This window comes from Dama dama, chromosome 24, assembly GCF_033118175.1.
Source record: "Dama dama isolate Ldn47 chromosome 24, ASM3311817v1, whole genome shotgun sequence".
Classification (NCBI taxonomy): Eukaryota; Metazoa; Chordata; class Mammalia; order Artiodactyla; family Cervidae; genus Dama; species Dama dama.
Window position 1 is genome coordinate 19,886,227 of NC_083704.1, and position 21,852 is coordinate 19,908,078.

Here is a 21,852-nt window from a genome sequence, read left to right on the forward strand (position 1 = left end):
AAAAAACAAGTCAGATGCCTAAATTTAGTAGAATTTTCTTGCAACCAAGAGCATAACAAAATGCAAAGCTAAATAAAACTACTATTAAAAAAACAAGATGGCCTTTGCATAAATAAAGCAACCTAGCCTTAAAATATTGGAAAAGCCAAAATTTCTATAGTTGTTATGAAGTCCCAGTGAAATGACTAGTAAATGTAACTAGGTTAATACAGAGCTGAAACCATCTGGGAGTGCCACCTCCAAATGCCTACAAACAAAAGGCAAAAACTGGAAAATGAAACACCAGCTAAAATTAACGTAATTTCACATAATCTCTACATTTAAACAAAATAAGCTTTAACAATAATTTCTTAAAATAATTCAAAATCAAGTGGAAAAGGGAAGGAGTATTTTGAGATAAACCCCTCTTAGTTTTCATAAATTGTGCTTCTACTTGGAATACTTAAAACGTGAACATATTTTATTTTACATTTACTTTGATTTCAATTTTTAGATTCTACTCCAGCTATGATGAAGAATCTTTACAGGTCTAGTTTAAAATATAATTTATCAAGCAAAATACATCAAAATTCAAGGTATTAAAAATATTCTTACACTCACCCTAAATAAGACTTTCCATTAGGAAAAAAGAAAAGTAACAATCACCCTTCAAGTCTCTCCAGGCCTACATCATGCCTGCAAAAATGAGCCATCTGACTCCAATCTCAATTGCCCCACTCCCTCAGGGAGAAATCTCGATTCTTCCTTATGGTTTCCAACTCTCTCTACCCACAACAGCACGATTAATGTTGGAAATTCAACTGGCTTTTAAGGTCCAGGGTGGGAGAAGGGCCCGCATGCACAACAGGAAAATCCACCCAGCTTCACAGAAACGTTCCTGCTCAGGAGAGTATGTGGCAGAGTGGATCCAGCTGAGTGAGGCAAACGCTGGCACAAGAGGATTCTAGGGGGTTTATACAACAATGCCTCAAGAAAATAGCCAGCTGGCAGGAAAATAAAAATTTAGCTATTCATAAATAAAATATTCCATTTACAATTACATTTTATATTTGTATCTGTCTGCCATGAATCTATGTGTTTGATAAGCCCTTTAGGATCCTACCTGAATGTGCTGGTAGATGCAATATTTTTGGATCGTACTTAATTGGTGGTTGTTTCATTATCTGTGGTTAAAAAAAAAAAAAAAAACTTTTGAGATGGGTATCTGTCTCCTGATGTATCTCCTATTCAGTTCCGTTCAGTCACTCAGTCGTGTCCAACCTTTTGCGACCCCATGGACTGCAGCACGCCAGGCTTCCCTGTCCATCACCAACTCCCAGAGCTTACTCAAACTCATGTTCATCAAGTCGGTGACACCATTACAAATCAATGAGGACAGAGAAGAATAACGTAAAATTCAACACCAAAAAGAACAAGCATTCAACAGAGCCCTTTCAGATTAGTATACAAATACAAGTGATAAGGCATAAGATAAAATCATTTCAGTTTAAAAAAAAAAATCATTTCAGTTGATGTCTGCAATAAAATAAAACTTCATGGAAAAGAGTCAGTCACCCTATCTTGGCTTACTCTTAAGCTAATTTACTTCTAGGTTAGAAATTTAGTTATTCAATAAATATATATTGGCTACCTGTCAAGGCAAAGCACTGTGCTAAGGGCGAAGGGGGAGAGAAACACATAAAAGACATGATCCAACTGCAGAGAGCTGACATTCTGGTTGGAAAGATACGACAAACATCTGTTAAACAACAGAAAAAACATGAAATATTTATATTAGAATGCAAAAATGGCAGAACACAATTACAGACTTCAGAGAAATGTTTCTAAGAAACTAGAGAATCAATAAGGACTTTAGGCTTGATGCGGTCAGGATTTACAGAAGAGCAGCAAGGTGGGCTGAGGTCTTGAACAGAAGACCATATAGTTTTCTCAAGCAAAATGAAGACTACATGTAGCAGTTGGATCCATGAGTTTGGGTTAGCTGGGGGACTTAATTGTGACACTTTTAATTTAAAAGTTCAACCCTCATTTCTAACATATCCAACAACTCCCTAGGGAGCATTTTTAAAACTTTTGCTGGTAGTGTTCTCACCAAAAAATGGCTAACGTCATTTCTAATCATGAGAAATGCTTAGGCAAACCCAAACTGAGGGACATTCTATAAAATACCTACCCAGTACTGTACTCTTCAAAGTATCAAGATCATAAGTGAAGTCGCTAGGTCGTATCCGACTCTTGGAGGCCCCATGGACTGCAGCCCATCAGGCTCCTCCATCCGTGGAATTTTCCAGGAAAAGAGTACTGGAGTGGGTTGCCATTTCCTTCTCCAGTGGATCTTCCTGACCCAGGGATCGAACCCAGATCTCCCACATTGCAGGTAGACGCTTTATCGTCTGAGCCACCAGAGAAGCCCAGGATCATAACAGACAAGGGAAGAGTAAGAAATTACCACAAGACCATGGAGCACAAGGACCGACTGGAGGCAAAGAACCAACTGTAACGTGGGATCCTGGCACAGAAGAGGGACACGGGTGGTACAGGTGATAGAATTCGAGCAAGTTCAGCGGTTACTAGCACTGTACCAATGCCAGTCCCCTAGCTCTACTAACCATGCTACGTTCCTGCACAATATTAACGCCAAGAGAAGCTGCATGCAAGCTCCCCGCCTCTCGCCACCACCTGCCCTGCCATCCTGCCCATCTACGAGAGCTATGTCTCTCTGTGATCAGCCCCCCACCCCAGTCTGGGGAGCGCTGCTCACTGACACGTGCCTTCACCACATACCAGCAGGGAGAATGTCTGCAGTCGTTCACCTAGGTAAGTATGGGCAGGTGGCAAGAAAGAAAGAAAAGCAGACAACCACAAGCATCAGGGGAGAAGATAAGACTGGGGAATGAAAACGTCACCCAGACTCCAGCCCCAGTGTGGTAGGGTGTCTTTGCGGTCTTTCCACACCTTCGGATTGTCAATGATTGGGGTGATGACGAGGTCTGAGTCTGTGTAGATAAGCTCTCTCATCCGGGACTCCAGATCCTGCTGACTCACGTGGCCACTTGCAGTCTGGAACAGTAACAAGAATTAGACCGTTTCCGTGACTGTGTGCTCAGCCGCTTCAGTTGTGTCCGACTCTTTGCAACCCTACGCGCTGTGCCCTGCCAGGTTCCTCTGTCCACGGGGTTTCCCGGACAAGAACACTGGAGTGGGCTGCTGTGCCCTCCCCTCCAAGCAATCTTCCCAACCCAAGGACTGAACCCTCCTGCCTCGCTTCTCCTGCACCGGCAAGCAGATTCCTTCCCACTAGTGCCACCTGGGACGCCTCATGTTTCTGTGACTAGTGAAGAGCTTTAAGTGGCGGAGTCAGTAACATGCCAAGTAGACGCCACTGAAAGAGGTCACTTTTATCAATGGACCACCACTGCTCTTCAAAACACTTCCACAGACAGTCTCATCTGATCTTCACGAAAACCCTGTATCTACTGTATTATTATTCCTGTTTTATAGGGGAAAAAACAAAGCTCAGAGAAAGTAGCTGACTTGCTTGTGCTCACCACAAAGATTGGTTAGAACTACGAAACAGATAATCTATAGTCTGATGTGCTCAACTATGAAGAGGCAAACTGATCTTACAATTATCAGCATGTTTTTTATCTTTCATCCACCAAAAATTAATCTGTTTATTTCCGCTTTACCAAATAGTCAATATAAAGCTTAAATTACAAAAAAAAAAAAAGCTTAAATTACAGTGTAAAAAAACTCCAGGCTGAAGTATTAAACGCCTATATCTTTATAAATCCCAAAGTGGAATTGATACATAATGAAAACAAATAACTAAATGTTCCCCTTCAGTTATTCGAGACGCTTCTTTGTGCTCTTCTTAAATTCAATTTTTATTCCTAGTGCTGCACCTTAAGTATTTCACATCAGAAAAAAAAACTGGATTTATGCATTAAGAATATCCATTGAAACTCTGACCAACAAACTGATAACCAGAAAATCAAATCAGTAAAGTGAAAAATAAGTAGAAAAAGAAACTATTCAAAACTAAGGTAAAGGACAGAATAATCAGCTAATAAAGTTCCTGGAAACCACTACCACCACTTTGCAACTTAGAAGACAGGATATTAGAGACTCATGAAGAATTAGGAGGAACTTTTGTAAAAAGTGTAAAAATTTAAGAACACAGACTTTCAAAACAGAAAAACTCAAAAGCCAAGGTGAAATCAACTGAAAAACTTTTAAAATAATCTAAGAATTAGTAAAGTAGACCAATTAGAAAACTATATATGTAAAAATTAATTTCATACATATACAGTGAATGTATGTACAAAAAAAAGATTATAAAAATACCATACATCATTGACTGTCGCAAAAAAAAAAAACTGTTAAATGCTCAGGAATAACTTAACCAAAGAGTACAATGAGGTCTTATTTATTAAAGGAAAAGAAACTTTTATAAAATTATGTTCCTTTGTTTAAAAATAAACATACATGTATGGAACCAAAAGTAGTTATATCAAAATGTAATAAGTGGTTACTCTAGGTAGTAATTAAATTACAAGCACTTTTTTATTCTCTTTGTCCTCTTCTACATTTTCCAAGTTTTCTAAAATTGTTCTAATTGAATAAAAAGCATCAGGTATCATTTAAAGAATTATAAAATCTAAGCTCCCTTTTAGTAATTCTATAATTAGTGCTTGAATATTCTCAATAAGATGATTACATACACTCCTCTACAATAAACTTCTTTGGCAAAACAAATTCAACATTTATCACATTTTAGAATGCATCTTTTTACTTTTATACTGATTCCATATCTCACATCTAACAAAACATGTATTAGTACAGGGAGATTTTATTATAACCTTTTACCATTTCATTTCAATGCAAAATTAAGTTTCACATGGTTCAAATGCATTTCACATTACATAAAAATTATGGTAAGAATTAAAAGCAATTATATCTACCAAGCAAAAAATACAATAAAAGATAACATGGAAAAATATTTAATTCAAAATATTTCTGCATTCAAAACAACTATGATTGAAAGAAACTAAAGAAGGTCTAAATAGAAAAGAAACTAAAGAAGGTCTTAGACTAAAGAAGGTCTAAGTAGAAAGAGATCCCATGTCTGTGGAAGCAAACTTTATACTGCTAACATGGCAATATTCCCCAAATTGACCTAGATATGCAACGTAATTGTTCTCACAATCCCAGATGGCTTCTTTTCAAAACCTGGTGAACTGATCCTAAAATTCCGATGGAAATTTAAGAGACCCAGAATAGACAAAAAAAAAAAAAAAACCTTGAGAAAGAATGAAGTCAAGAATCATACTTCCTAATTTCAAAACTTACTAAAAAGCCACAGTGCCCAAGACACTGTGCTACCAGCATGAGGCAAGAATCAGTCAGTGGAGTCCAGAAACAAGCCTTTAAGTTAATTAATACTCAACAGGGCTTCCCTGATAGGTCAGCTGGTAAAGAATCCTCCTGCAATGCAGGAGACTCCAGTTCAATTCCTGGGTCAGGAAGGTCCCCTGGAGAAGGGATAGGCTACCCACTCCAGTATTCTTGGGCTTTCCTGGTAGCTCAGCTGGTAAAGAATCCACCTGCAATTCACAAGATCCTGGTTCTATTCCTGGGTCAGGAAGTTCCCCTGGAGAAGGGAATGGCTACCCACTCCAGTATTCTTGCCTGGAGAATTCCATGGACAGAGGAGCATGATGGGCTGCAGCCCATGGGGTTGGAAAGAGTTGGATATGACTGACCAAGTACAACATTCAACAAGAATTCCAAGACGTTTAAATGGGGAAGGAAGAGCCTTCTAAACAAATGATGCTGAGGCAACTGGATATCCACATGTAAACCAAAGAAGTTGGATGGACCTCCTTGCCTCATGCCATATACAAAAACTAACTCAAAATGGATTGCAAAAAAAAAAATGGATTGCAGACCGACATGTAAGAGCTAAACATAGAAATAAACCTTCATGACCTGAGAGTTGGCAACTGTTTCTCAGTTATGACACCAAGAGTACAGGCAACAACAGACACAAAAAAGATAATTTGGTCTACATCAAAATTAAAAACATCTGTGGTTCAAAGGCACCATCAAGAAAGTGAAAGAACAATTCACAGAATGGGAGAAAATGTTTATAATCATATATCTAAAATATATAAAGAATTCCTACAACTCAATAATGGACAAAAAGATGACATAGACATTATTCCAAAGAAGATATAAATTCCCAATAAGCACTCAAACAGATGCTCAGTATTATTAGCCAACAAAGAAACAAAATCAAAACTACAGTGAGATATAATTTGATACCCACTAGAGTGGCAATAATAAAAGAGAGACAATTGCAGCACTGTTCACAATAGCCAAAAGGTTGAAGCAACCCAAGTGTTTATCAAAAGATGAATGAATAAATTGGTACAAACACACAATGGAATATTTTTCAGCCTGAAAAAGGAATGAAATTTTGACACATGCTATAAGATAGATGGACCATGAAGACATTATGCTAAGTGAAATAGACCAGATACTAAAGGACAAATATTGTGATTCCACTTACGTTAGATTACTAGGCAAATTCACAGAGGCAGAAAGTAGAATAGTGGTTGTCAGGGTCTGGGAGAACGTGGGGAATGCACAGTACTGCCGGTTACGTAACAATGTGACTGTATCAACACTACACACCACTGAACTCACCCTAAAAAATGGTTAAAATGGTAAATTTTATGTAATGCATATTTTACCACAATTTTAAAATCTACTGACTGGCAGGCAGTAACAAGTTTTGTTAAGTATGTGAAAACTGGAACCCTCACACACTGGTGCTGAGAATGTAAAATGGTGCAGCTGCTTTGGAAAACGATTCGGCAGTTCTTCAAAAGGTTAAAAAGAGTTACCATATGATGTAGCACAGAATACATACCCACACAAAAACGTACACAACCGTTCACAGCCGCATCACTCAGAAGAGCCAAAAGAAGAAAACCACCCAAATGTCCACAGGCTGATGAATGGAAACATAAAATGTGGTATATACAACAGAATATTATCGGGCAATAACAAGGAATACAGTATTGATACAGGTTACAACTTGGATGAATCTTAAACAACATTAAAGTGAAAAAAAAAAAAAAAAGACAGTCACAAAGGATCCCATATTATATGATCCATTTAAAGGAAATATCCAGGACAGGCATATTTATAAAGACAGAAAGCAGATTAGTGGTTGCCTAGAGCAAAATGTTAGAGAAACTGGAAGAAAACAGGAGTGACTGCTAATGGGTACACAGGGCTTCTCGTGGAATGATGAGATTAACTGTGGTGATGACTGCATAACTCTGAGTATGCTAAAAGCCTCTGAATTATACACTTTAAATGGGTGAATTGCATGGTGTGTCAATTACATCTCAATACAGCTGCTATCAAGAAAACACCTTTGAAGCACCTCTCTCTTAAGAGTATTTACTAGAAAAACCAGTGATCATCAAGGAAGATGACTTAATTGTAAATCTTACAATTACAAACATAGTTCACAGATTAACTTGCAATTATTCTTGTGAGTCTCTGTTATCTTGCATAAGAAAAAAAATTAAAAATTCTATCTTTGCTTACTTTGGTCAAGGGAGACGTCTTCTGTGGTGAATTCTGAGTCACAGCATCACCAGGACTTAACGTCACTGCAGTGCTGGTTCTTGGAGTAGGACGAGAACTGAAAAACACACACCAGTTAACATCATTCAAGGGGCTTCCCAGGTGGCACTAGTGGTAAAGAATCCGCCTGCCAATGCAAGAGACACAAGAGACCCTGGTTCGATTCCTGGGTAGGGAAGATCCCCTGGAGTAGGAAATGGCAAGCTGCTCTACTATTCTTGCCTGGGAAATACCAAGGACAGAGGAGCCTGGCAGGCTACAGTTCATGGGGACACAAAGAGGCAGACCACGACTGATTAACTGGGCACGGCATGGCTGCTATATACAGTATTTTGTTTTAACCAGAAGCTTAAAAATATTATTTTTTTAATATCTGCTGATCTAGGCAGGACTTACATTAATAAAGTAGCTCAGATATTCTACAAAGCATGGAAAATGTTTATAACTTTATTTCATAAAATGTTTGAACTGGCAAATTACTTTGGTACCTACTTAAGTACCAAGTTATAATCCTCATCTGTTTTTAATGATTCCTCCCACACTTATCAATGGATGCCATACTCTGGGGGCCACTCCATTACATCCGGATCTCTGAGTTTGAGTTTTTGGCATTTTATGAAATTCTTCCACTTAAATCATTATGGTCTTTTTGTGATGAATTCCTTCAAATTTCCAAATATCACCTCTCCTTCACTTACCTGCCTTTGTATTCATTCATTAAACAAGCACTTACTTAGATCACAAAATTTACCAGAGATTGTACAAATTTTTTTTAACTGAATTTAAATGCCTAAGATGTATAGACAAACTTAACATACTTTATATTTAAATATGGGTAAAACAAATCAGGAAATTTTAGTTTATTATTATAACTTCCATGTCATGAAATTAAACTATAAGGCTGAACCTATAAATGAACTATAACACTTAATATTTACACATTATTAAAATTTTAAATACACTGGCCTAATCACTTTAAATACCATTCTGATTTTATTATTTCGATGATTGCAAATATTGTTTAAGCCTCCCAGATAAAACTATATTTAAAGAAAAACACAACCTGTTCTTTCCTATAAATCTCCGTCAAATAAAGGAGCCCGACTTCTGAAATTTTAAATTCAATTTTACTTGCAGTAGAAGTACAAAATAAAGAAGTTTTAACCCTCATACATAGAAAAGTTAAAATGGTTTGGTTAAAATTTTTAAAAATACAAAGGGAAGTCTACATTCCACTGGCCAGCACTGAACAGTAACTTGCAAGGACAGCAAAATGGGAACATGGCATTTACCGCTGTCCTTTATTTCTGTGCAACATGGTTTGCCACCAGGACAAGACACTTTAAGAAGACTTAGCTTTCATCTCCCATAGACTCCTTACCAGTCTGTTATTTTACGTACCTTAGAAGAAACATGGACTCATTCAATTGACCCCCAAGGGCACTCTTAGGCCGCAACTCAGAAGGATTTTCTGTGGCAGGAAGGTAAAACAATATCCATAAGTGAACAAAAATATGAGCAGGGCACGATGTAGACAGAGATTTGAAGAGAGAGATAAACAAATTAGGGACTGCCAGAAACAGTGTTCGGAGCAGCAGGAACATGGTCAAATGAAAGCTCACCTAGCCTGAAAGAGTGACTGAGTCGCTGCCCACTCTTCTCCCCCTTTGCCTGTCCACCTTGAGGGCTCTTCAGAAGCTCTGTGGCATCTTGGGACCCAGAATATTCCGTGTTTCTGCTGTTTAACAAGAGAAACTCAACTCAGTCAAGCTTACTACTGAGCTTTCTATAGTTTTCTGTGTTGAACAAGAGGCTGGCAAAGATATTTACGTTGCACAGGACATTTGGCCAAACTATGGAATTAGAAAGGTAGTATTTTTCATTGAGTAACTAAAATGAGCACTTACTGTGTGCAAGGCACTGTGCTAAGGAGCCTATAAAATTCATCCCTGAAAAATAAATAGCAGCGGGCCAACAGGAGAAGTAAACCAGCACTCGAAGCATCAGTGAGCAGTAGTGAGCTTCCCTTTTATTCCCGCCCTTCCAGTGTTGCGAGCCCTGGGCTCAAAGGAGCCCCACAAGAAGTCCTCTACCTCTGTTTCAAGGAACAGGAAAGGGAACCCCTAGGGGTCAGAGCAGGGGAAATACCCGAGTTTTTTGTTTGGTTTTTGGTTTTTCTTATTCCCTTTTGTCCTGCCCCAGCCTCCAGGTAATCTTGCAGCAGACACTTCTGGCCCACACCTAAAATCCTGCGGGAGGAACATCCTCTTCTCTAACCAGAGAGCTATGATCCCAAGAAGGTGAGACAAATCTCTCTGTTCTCTTATTTTTCCTCTCTCATCATCCTCCTGTCACATCCATCCATCCCAAACACATCCATCAAGACATAAAAATATACACCATGAGTAAGTGTGGTTCACAATGGGAAGGCAAGGTTGCCTCAATATTTGAAAACCAATTTATATAAGAGTCCATAAAGAGAATCTAAAGGAGAGAAACCACATGATCGTATCTACTGATACAAAAAGGCATTTGATGTTTCCAACTGCAAAGGGGAAGTTACAAAACCCTCCAGCTCATGTGTGTGTGGGTGTGTATGCATGCTCTGTTGTACCCAACTCTTGCAACCCTGAGGTCTGTAGCCCACCAGGCTCCTCTGTCCATGGGGATTCTCCAGCCAAGAATACTGGAGTGGGTTGCTATTTTCCTTCTCCAAGGGATCTTCCTGATCCAGGGATTGAACCCGTGGCTCTTGCATCTTCTGCACTGGCAGGCAGGTTCTTTACCACTAGAGCCGCCAGGGAAGCCCATCGTACTTAATGCAGAAAGGCTGAATGCATTCTAAAATCAGAAACCAGGCAATGGCGTTCCTTCTCATCACCCCACATTCACTCAGTTCAGTTGCTCAGTCGTGTCCCACTCTTTCATTACCTCATTCATTACCATGCTAAAAAAAAGCCCTTGTAAGGCCAGTAAGAAATAAAAGGCATACAGATCAAAAGGAAGATGGCATACTAAGGTGAGAGGTGTCCTAGGACTTGCTGACACTGATGGACAAGGACCCAAGCCCAGGTTTCTGTACTCTTCATAGAGCCTGAAGTGTGAAAACAGTTGAAGCTCAGTGGATCACAGAAACCAAAGTTTGAGAGAGACCTTATATAGAATTCAGATTTCTCTATCCAGTACACTAAATTGACAAGATTAAAATTAAGAATCAAACAACCATTATCACTGAATAAAGTGGAGAGAGGAGGAGTCGATTATGGACTCATCTACTTCTCATAATGTTCTTTTCAAAACACCATCACTTCTGTAAGTGTCCTGGGCTAAGAAGATTTAATAATAAAAATGAAGTATACTAGTCAGGATGAGCTAGGTTATGCTGTGGTAACATGATCCACAAATACTAGTGACCTAGAATCTCCTAGCTTTATGTCTCACTCGTGCACACAGCCACCACAGGCTGGCAAGAAAGCTATGCTCATCGTGGTCACTAAAGACCCAGCCTGAAAGCAACTCTATTTGGACATTTTCTTCCTGGTCACCTCAACAGGAGAAAGAAACGTAGCAAATCACACACTGGCTCTTTGAGTTTCTACCCAGAAATACCTCATCACTTCTGCTCACATTTCATTAGCCACAGCAAGTCACAGGACTGCACCTAATTTCAAAGTGGGAAATGAGCTCCTGCCATGTGCTGACAAGGTGGGAATCCAGGTGAACACAACTAATGACTAAGGTACTAAAACCCTGTCTGGAGAATAAACAACTGACCAGAAAATGAGCAAAGTCAAGCACACACAATGTCATGACTAAACTCTTTAAGCAACCCTTAATTAAACAAATGCTTGATTTTCTATTATGAAAAGCACAGAAAGTCACATCATTGAGGCTGCCATCATAATAATGGGCCAAGTGTTTGATAACCATGCCCCACACACAAAGATCAGCTTGTACTACCTGACGTTGGAATCCTCAGTGCTTGAGTCCTGATCACTTCTAGCAAAAGCATCCTTCCAAAATGAATGCTGCAGCAGGTCTGCCCAAGTCAGTCTTTATAAAACAGAAATGTTTAAAATCTATTTTAACATGATTTACCATGGAGAATTCCCAGGACATGTCCTAGTTACACATATCAGATTTGTTTCACATATTCCTTTTTATTATCTATTTTCTTTATTCTTTTCTTAATTTTTAACTGGAGGGTAATTGCTTTATAATATTGTGATGGCTTCTGCCATACAACAATGTGAATCAGTCATAAGTACACATGTCCCCTCCCTCCTGAACGCTCTTATCCCCTAACCCACCCCATATGTTGTCACAGAGTACTCCATTGAATTCCCTATGCTATATAGCAACTTCCCATTAGCTATCTATTTTACACACGGTAATGGACATGTTTCAGGGCTACTCTCTCAATTCATCCCACTCGCTCCTTCCCTCGCTGGGTCCAAAGTCTGTTCTCTCTATCTGCATCTCTATTCCTGCCCTGCCAATTTTGTAACTTCACTTTTTTTTTTTTTTGGTAACTTCACTTTTAGAAGTTCATTCAGAAATAAGTAAGATTATCAACTTCATGGCTATACACACTCACGCTTCTGTTTAGGAATCAAAACATTATTTAATTAGATCACCCACATTAAGATAACTTCAGGCCGTATCTGAAAACTGCACTCACTTTCAAACCATTAAGTATTACTACTGATCAATTATACCTGAGGTATACTCAGACTCAAAATGATTAAGCCTAAAATTCAAAAAAGATAGTCATTTATATCTAATTATTCAAAATTTATGAAATGAAATTCAAACTACTTTGGTAGAAATTAAAATATAAGCGATAACGAATTGGCAGCCACAAGTATATATCCCTTTTATACAAATGGCTCCTAAAATTCACTAACAATTAAAACTGCCAATAAAATGGAATTCCTTTTTTTTTTTTCATTTATTTTTATTAGTTGGAGGCTAATTACTTTACAATATTGTAGTGGGTTTTGTCATACATTGACGGAATTTCTTTTTCATCTATCAAAGTAGCAAAAAATGTATAAGATCAACAAAGCACCCACTGTATTTAACAATGGGAGGGAAGGAGCTTTCTAAAATTGCTGGAAGTATAAACCTTCCCATGTTCCTGGGATCAGCAAATGTGTCCACATTTTTAATGTTCTTATTAGCCTTTGGCCAGCAAACCCATCTTGAGAAACTTATTCAAAGGAGATAACTTCTTAAGTGAACAACAACAAAGAGAGACAAAAACATATTTATCTTACTGTAGCAGTCAGTATATATGATATTCTAAATCAAGAAGCACTCTCAAAAAAAAAAGCACTCTAAATGTTGTTATCATACATAATTGCATGTACATTCAGCGGCCATTTAAAATTACCAAGTGAAAAAATAAAATGATCAAGCAGATATATAGAGTAAAGAAACTAGGTTATGGGGTGGTCCCATTTATGCAAAAAAGTATTTCATATAGAATATAAACACACAAAAATGTATCCTAAATAAGGTCCTAAATTAAGCATATTTATATCTTATCCAAAAAGTCTGGGAGATTATCCACCAAAGTAACTCTGATCCTAAAAGCATTCTATTGCAAATACAGCAGTGTCTTACAATTTATTCAAGTATAAACATTTTCTTCTGTAGCTTCTCTCATATTTAATGCTGATACATTACATGCTATATTAAATCTATTCATTTTACACCCTGAAGTAGAGACCCCAAACATTTGTCGAAAACCTCAAGATATCTAGTGCGAGAACCAGAAACTAGCCTCTCCTGTCTTCCAGGCCAGGGAGACCCCCGCCTTCATTCCCTACTCCCTTCCGCCCTCCCCTACTCTGTATCCTAAGGATTTCTAACTTTCTGCCATCCCTGCCACACAGAAAATTCACACCGTGCCTGCGATCTGCCACTTGACATTCCCAGTATGACAGGAATATCATATTGATAAATGACATCACATTAAAATAGGGCCCTGTTAGTCATTATCACATGAAGTATCTTGACAGCACATCCACAGTGGGGAAGTCTAAGCAGTTTTAGCCTGAAACCCACAATGGAAACAAAAAAGTGTATGCCTTGGATTTTGGGAGTTACAAGAAAATCTGTCAAGCTATGAGGCAACTACCTGCTACTCTAGAAGAAAAACTGACTTTTAAAATGTCTCCTGATTAAAAACACCTGCCAACAGAGCAGCCACTCAATGTAGACTCTCATTTCTTTTTTCCCCCCAAAAGAGAGAGATCAGTTTGAACAGTTCTTTCTATAATAAGAAGAGTACAATTTTAGAAGTACACTAAAGGAAAAATAAAAAATATTCCACTGCTCATTCATATTAAAATATTACCCATACGTACCTTTTCTGAGGGTCTTTTTGAAGCAAACCATCAAGCAAATTAATAAAATCTGAAGAAGCTTTAGGACAAGAAGAATCTAGACACAAAATAATGCCCCAAAAAGAAAGAAAAGTGATAAGTAACTGAAAATACACCCTGCATCAACATTATAATAATAGCATTTTAAGCATATCAATTATTTTTAAAAGAACACTGAATATATGAGTAACAATAAAGCCTCCATTTAATGGAGGAGGGAACAAAAATTTAAAACTTTTTCCCTGGACCACAATAACACATGTACCTCAAAAACTAAGTTCTGACTAACTTCTTAAACTTTCTCTTTACAACCCCAGTAATGATCATGAGCTCACACCCTTGTCTTCAACTATTAATTATGCTTCATTTTCTGAGGCATTCTTAACTTAACCAGCTTTGCTTGATAATATACTGTGACTACAGTACTTGTAACCCCACTTTATTTCAAAGATTTTTTAACAGGAAAAGAATAAACATCACAATACTATGATACTGTCAAATTCCACACATCTCCAAGTGTTCTCTTTTTATATTGGACAGATGCATACCTTGGTCAAATTATCAGTCTATAATTAAAAGAAGTGGCCCAGAAGATGATGGCCAAAGCCATCAAAACAGATGGTGCTATTAGGCACTATGGCCACAGTCTGAACAAGATCTCTGTGAAATAATTACCCTTGGGCCGCCAGTGGTTTTCTTGCCCAGACCTTTGATAACCTTCATTCTCAGATTTCTTTACCCTGCATAAATGTCTTCAACTTATACAAGAAAACAATACTCAATGCTATGAGTACTCAAGTAAAAAATCAGAAGTCATCATTATAGGAAAAAGGAATGACTGATTTCTATGAAAACTAAAGTTAATAAAAAAAAAGAAAGAAAGAAACACTTTTTAAGAAATATAGATCCCTTTCAAAATAGCAAGATTTTTTGTTTTTTTTTTACCTAGGATGATTCTTAAAATACTGAAAATATTCTGCATTCCTATTTCTTCCATCAATTATTGAGGATTTTTTTTTCTTTTAAAACTCACAACCTTATTTTTCATAAAGTCTTATATTTTGGGGTCTTAAGATTCACATCTTTTGAGGTATGTAGCAAAGTGTTTTATTATGTCTGTACCTTCTTTTTCTTTTCTTTCCTTAAAATTAATAATGGTAGACACATTAATTATAATTTGTATGATTAAATTTTCAATACTTTTAAAACACTGCAACCAAATCTAGCTTAAAAGCTTGAGCTTATCAGGGTAGCATTCTGATTTCTCAAGACACAAGACTGAGAAATGCTTGATTTGTTCCTATTCAAACACTACACAGAATTAACTACATGGGACATGAGTACATATTAAGTAAATGGTACAGACATATGAACACACCAAAACGACATAAAAGTTTGAGTTTTAAATCTTTAAACCAGATTTCTTTTGATATAGGAGGACAAAATAATTTGTATTTTTAAATGAGGGAACTTAATAGTACTATGCTTTCCATTTCAGCATCTTTTTAAAAATGGCAAAGGGAATACTAAAATTTCTAAAAATACCAATTTGTGACTATTTAGAAAACACAAATTTGAGGGGTTATGAATCAACAGAAACACTTTGGGATAAAAGTGCACCGTTGGTCCGTGTAGTAAAATGACTACATTTACAATAAAAAAAGAAATCCTACCTTTTGGAATAGGTGGCAAAGGATCTTCATAACAAATCTTTTCAATTAGTTCTGAGACACATTCTGAGAAGAATGGAGGCTTTCCTTAAACCAAACAAAAACTTGCAAAATTAAACAACAGTTTGCTACCATCAATAATTCTCAATAAATCTCAACTACAGACAATTCAAGACTATATAATTTATAGGAAAAATATACACATACAGCCTAATTAATTACTGAATGCTGAGTATACACCAGGCACACTGTCTATACATTTTTATATTTCTGCAACTGAAAATTTATCATCCTAAAAATACAAAATTCACTTACGGATAACCATACTCCAAGGGTTGCATGGGCCATTGGACACATCTGAAAATTCATAGTCAAAGGTACCTTTACAAGATTTTCTACTAGTAATCAGTTTTCAACAATTAGGCATATTTCAACATTCCAAATGATTAGCATAAAAATACCTCCTTCCTAAAAAACCTGCACATGCTGAGACAACCAAGCAAGTCAGCCAAAATTAGTATATAGAAAAATTTAGAAAAATCAGCTTTTTCACTTCTTATAGGTAAACTCTTTGCAAACTACATATGTAACCATTATGTATGTGTGTCCAGCTCTGATTTTAAACTGAACCAGAAAGTAATCACCTGAAAACATTTCATAGAGCAGGCAGCCCAAGGACCAGAGGTCACTGGTGATGGAGAAGTCGGTACCCCTCACAATTTCTGGAGCTGTGTAGATAAGAGATCCTAAAAATAAAGGTGAAAGGACAGTTTTGTTAGGCATTCGTACTGTTGCCAACACATAGGAAAGACTAAGTAAAGTGAAAAAAGATCAGAGAACATGCACATGAATAAATCTTCATGCATATTTTACATTTTTATGTTTTCTAATTTTAAGGTCCCACTTGCCAAGAGAGCTTCCCTGGTGACTCAGTCGGTAAAGAATTCACCTGCAATGCAGGAGACCCGGGTTCCATCCCTGGGTTGGGAAGATCCCTTGGAGGAGATCTTGGCAACCCACCCCCGTATTCTTGCTTGGAAAATCTCCATAGACAGAGGAGCCTAGCAGGCTGCAGTCCACAGGACTGCAAAGAGGCAGACACAACTGAGTGACTGAGTACAGCACTTGCTAAGAATATGTGCTTTCACAGTCCCTAAGACGTGTCTGACTCTGCAACCCCACAGACTGCAGCGCACCAGGCTCCTCTGTTCTCCATAACCTCCCAGAGTTGGCTCAAATTCAAGTCCACTGAGTCAGTGATACTACCTAACCGTCTCATCCTCTGCTGCCCCCTTCTCCCTTCACCTTCAATCTTTCCCAGCATCAGGGTTTTTTCCAACAAATTGGCTCTTTACATCAGGGTCCAAAGTATTAGAGTTTCAGCTTTAGCAACAGTCCTTCCAATGAATAATCAGGGTTGATTTCCTTTAAGATGGCTGGTTTGATCTCTTTGCAGTCCAAGTGACTCTCAAGAGTCTTCTCCAGCACTACAGTTCAAAAGCATCAATTCTTTGGCGCTCAGGGTTGATTTCCTTTAAGATGGTTGGTTTGATCTCTTTGCTGTCCAAGTGACTCTCAAGAGTCTTCTCCAGCACTACAGTTCAAAAGCATCAATTCTTTGGCGCTCAGCCTTCTTTATGGTCCAACTCTCACATCCATACACAACTACTGGAAAAATTATAGCTTTGACTAGACAGACCTTTGTAGGCAAAGTGATGTCTCTGCTTTTTAAAATGCTGTCTAGGTTTATCATAGCTTTCCTTTAAGTAAGCATCTTTTAATTCCATGGCTGCAGTCATCATTCACAATGATTTTGGAGCCCAAGAAAATAAAACCTGTCCCTCCATTCTTTCCCCTTCTATTTGCCATGAATTGATGGGACTGGATGCCAGGATCCTAGTTTTTTGACTGCTGAGTTTTATGCCAGCTTTTTCACTCTCCTCTTTCACCTCATTAAGAGGCTCTTAGTTTTTCTTCACTTTCTACAGGTAAAGTAGTATTATCTGCATATGTGAGAATGTATTGAAATTTAAGGCTTTTGAATAATCACCTGAGTAAGAGGTGTGGCACACCGATGTGTCTTCTTTTAAATTAACTATTCAGATAGTTGTAAGAAAAGGACCTTTGACTGTTATCAACAATATCTTGATTAGAATAGATTAAGTTATACAGAAGTCAGCACTCCAAATTCTCACCGGCTTAACGACACAAGTTTCTTCATCATGAAAGTACACATCCCCTACAGGTCAGCCAATGGGCTCCGACCCTCACAGTCAGTCCATCCAAGACTCAGGCTACATTTCAAGACATGCTTCCTCAGTCAGCAAGGTGGGCAAAGAATGTGGTTAACTTAACACTGGCTCTTGAAACTCCCAACTCTAAGAGACTTCTATGCACACCTGGGGAGCGTGGCAGGGCAATGCAAACCTACTGTGTGTCCAGGAGAGGAGCAGGGAGCCATCTGGTCAACAGTACTAGTGTTTACCACGTACACTGGACAGAGTTTAGTATTACCCAGAAATCCAAGTTCCAGGGTTAGAAAGCACCCCCTGCTTACTGACATGAACCGCTGAGGCCTGGAAAGTACCCTCACATCCTCTAAGCCACAGAGCTGGGCAGTTACAGAACACCTGTCAAAATCCAGGGCTTTCTATCTTCCTATGAGAATGTCCTTCCCATGAAGTGAGTCACCACCAGTCACTTGGAGAGAGGTTAACGTACCCCCTTCATGGGGACTGTTCTTGGATTAAGCTCAGAAGTAACCAAGCATCACTGCTAAAAACTGACACTTCTCTGTAACACAGCCCTCTTCCCCTTTGGAAGGGACTATTGCAAAAGGTACATTCCTGAAACACACTGCCCTCCTGGTCTTCTGTAATTAAAGCGCAGTCTACAATACTCATTTTCACAGGATGCCAGTCATCCCATGGGAAGATATTTGGGGATTTAAAGAGCCTTCTTCCTGGGCATGAAATTTTACTTCAACACTAACCCTAAAAGTTAAATTTCTTTCCTCATATTTGTGGGCCTCTGGTTGACCTGCTGCTCCCCATCACGTTATCTCATTCTTCTCATCAAAGCCATGTGACCACCAGGCCCAGGGATGCCGCCCTCTCTCCCAGCACCTTTTGCTTCCTGATGAGTCTCACTGGTCCAAAGTCTCAAGTACTGCACCAGGAACTTAAGGAAAAAAGATCTTTACCACTTTTATCAGAAGGTCTCATATAAGAAATTATGACTTCCTGGTCAGGGAACTAGGATCACACATGCCACATGGCATGGTCAAAAGAAAAAAAAAAAAGTAGGAAAAAGAAAGAATTTGACTTCACACTCTCCCCTCAAGCACAGTGAGCTAACAGCCTAGGCCCCCTCTCACTGTCAAAACCACCTCCCAAGGATGCATCCCTAAAAATCGTCCATACTTGCAGAATATTAGCTACTTAACAATGTTGAACATGTACCGAGCTACTGCTGTGTGCCAGACACCGGTATTAAGTGCTGAGGATACAGCAGGAAGGGAGACAAAATCCCCTTCCTTACATTCTAACGAGCGGTCAGTGATGAAGCGAAGGAGGCTTTTTCAGAGGTTCCCTGTGCTTTAAACGGCATTAGATTCGCATGGAAAACCTTAGGTCCTAGACAAAGCCATCCATAAATCCAGGCTTCTCCTGGTCCTTATCATTTATTTTCAATACATCATTTGGCTGGCAACATAAAAAGTGGACATTTTCTCCAAAACACGTGACTTGGGTGGCCCACCACTGGAGTTCTGACCTTGAAGCTCGCCTCATACCTTTCACTCTACTTTTCATGTTTTTCTTCACTACATTTTCCCCGCTGTCACCTCCTCCTTCTTCTGCTGCCACCAAGGTGAAGAACTCTTCCAAATTTTCACCTTCCACTTTGGCCAAGCAAAAATTACTAAACTTCAGTGTTCCGGGCCCTTCCAAGAGTATCTATAAAGGTGAAGAAACAAATGTGTTCAAAAGCAAATTCAACATAATTTTCATTTCCATCTGTACCTCTTATAATCTCACTATAGAACCTTGAGTATTGACTTTCTTGCTTCATCACAACTCAGAAAATTAAACACAAATTTTTTTAAAAGAAGATGCCATACTCAGTCACTTTAGTCATGTCTGACTCTTTGCAATCCTGTGGACTGTAGCCCGCCAGGCTCCTCTGTCCATGGGATTCTCCAGGCAAGAATACTGGAGTGGGTTGCCATGCCCTCCTCCAGGGGATCTTCCCGATCCAGGGATTGAACCGGGTCTTCTGCACTGCACGAGGATTCTTTACTGCTGAGTCACTGGGAAAGCCCCAAAAAGCAGGAAATATAAATCCAACACTAATAGAATCAAATATTAAATTCTCCCTTCTCAGATGCAGATGAAAAATGTGTCATAAAACCACAGAGGGAAACAGTAGTCTTTTGGGAAAGATGAAGAATGTCAATGAAACAATCTATTCACGAACCCTCAGTGACAGCTGAAAGAGGATTTGGAAACCCACCAGTCCTAGGGGTTGTTTATTTAAATGAGGAAGTGTGATTCAGGGTTCAGACTGAGGGTTCTGAAGTTAGAGACCTAGATTTGACCCCGAGGTTCACCACTTACTGGCAGTCTAACCTGCAGAAATTACTTAGCCTTTGTAAATCTCAGCCTCGTCACCTATAAAATGGGGAAAGTGATACTTCAGATAGTTTTAAGGACTGAGGTTATACATAATGCAAACGGCTTCTGACCGTGATGGGCATGTGAAAAGTGCTCAAGTCTGCTAATATAATTTGTGATTAGAAGTTATCTGTTGATTATTGAAACTATACGAGGAACCAGTGTTCTCTGACCTTTATCTTTTCCCTCCCTCGCAAGGGGCTTTTTGATCCTCAAAAGCAATTTAAAGTTTACTCTTTACTTCTAGTCACAAATACTAAGGATGTCAGTTAGTCTACCACAGTGGCTTTTAAACTTTTTTTTTTTTTTGAGCACCTGAAGGCCTTGTTAAGACAACAACGAGTCCTTCCCCTGAGAGTTTCTGATTCAACAGATCTGGGGTGAGGCCCAAGAACCTGCATTTCTAACAAGTCCCAGGTCATGTTGATGCTGCCGGTCCAAGGAACACACTTGCAGAACCACCGGCAGGTGACAGGTAATTTTTTCTTAAGTTAGTAAATATTTTAGACTTTGCAAGCCATACAGTTTCTGCCCTGACTTCTCAAGTCTGCAACCACTGACAATATGTAAATGAAAGGGTGTGGCTGTTCCAACAGAACTCCATTTACAGATATAGGGATCCTGCTGGAACTCCTCCAAACCCAGTTCTAGAATAAAAGTTACCTCATATATCAGCCTGAAACTCCAAGATTATGAACAGCTGATATGAGACCTCATTAAAAAAACTCACATATAGGAGCTGGCACATTATAGCCTCTGGGCCACATACTGCCACTGCCTATGTTTGTACAAGCATGAGCTGAGCATGGTTTTTATGGCTCTAAATGGTTGAAAAAAATGAAAATAATACTTCTTGACAGGTGAAAATTACAGGTGAAAATGAAACTGACATTTCCATGTCCACAAATGGAGGTTTTTTTTAAAACAAAGTTACACCCATCCATTTACATTCAGGGCTGTAACACAGTTAAGTGGTTATAGCCTTCAAACAAGTATATGAATATTTCAAATAAGAATGTCTGTTACAGAGAGTTTTTATGGAGTTTTCTTTTTGTAGGTTTCATTATGTTCTTATACAGATGGCTTAAAGTAACATTTAACGAAGACATAGTCAACTTTTCATTTCATTAACAAAGGAGAAGCAGCAACTAAGAGCAGTAACACATACAACCCCTAAGAGTATGAACTCATAAAGGTAAGAGGTACCACTAAGAGCACCCCATCTACCAGAAAAGTCCTATGAATGTCACCCAAACCTAGTATGTCACTCTCACTATCTCCTTGAACTATCTACCCTCCCCACACACACACATCACAGGCAAGAAACCTAAGCTACACAGAGACAGAAAGGGTAACTGGTCCAGGACACACAGCATCTCAGCATCAGTGAGTGATACTGATGTGACTCAGACACTAAACAGGTTTGTGACTCAACAACACGGAAACACAATT

At 38.6% G+C, this 21,852-nt stretch overlaps 1 protein-coding gene across 4 annotated transcripts in view; it reads right to left on the minus strand.

The window, feature by feature from the left end:
- The window catches only part of ULK4 (unc-51 like kinase 4), a 524,814-nt gene that overhangs the window by 464,999 nt on the left and 37,963 nt on the right, over nucleotides 1–21,852 (minus strand). For all 4 annotated transcript variants that reach the window (XM_061127855.1, XM_061127853.1, XM_061127854.1 and 1 more), the window contains 10 exons: nucleotides 19,521–19,683; nucleotides 16,372–16,473; nucleotides 15,731–15,814; nucleotides 14,040–14,115; nucleotides 11,626–11,718; nucleotides 9,288–9,403; nucleotides 9,067–9,136; nucleotides 7,627–7,723; nucleotides 2,956–3,060; nucleotides 1,103–1,163 (listed from right to left, as the gene is read on the minus strand). In XM_061127855.1, coding sequence (XP_060983838.1) covers nucleotides 1,103–1,163; nucleotides 2,956–3,060; nucleotides 7,627–7,723; nucleotides 9,067–9,136; nucleotides 9,288–9,403; nucleotides 11,626–11,718; nucleotides 14,040–14,115; nucleotides 15,731–15,814; nucleotides 16,372–16,473; nucleotides 19,521–19,683 — 967 coding nt within the window. The remainder of the gene's footprint in view (nucleotides 1–1,102; nucleotides 1,164–2,955; nucleotides 3,061–7,626; nucleotides 7,724–9,066; nucleotides 9,137–9,287; nucleotides 9,404–11,625; nucleotides 11,719–14,039; nucleotides 14,116–15,730; nucleotides 15,815–16,371; nucleotides 16,474–19,520; nucleotides 19,684–21,852) is intronic.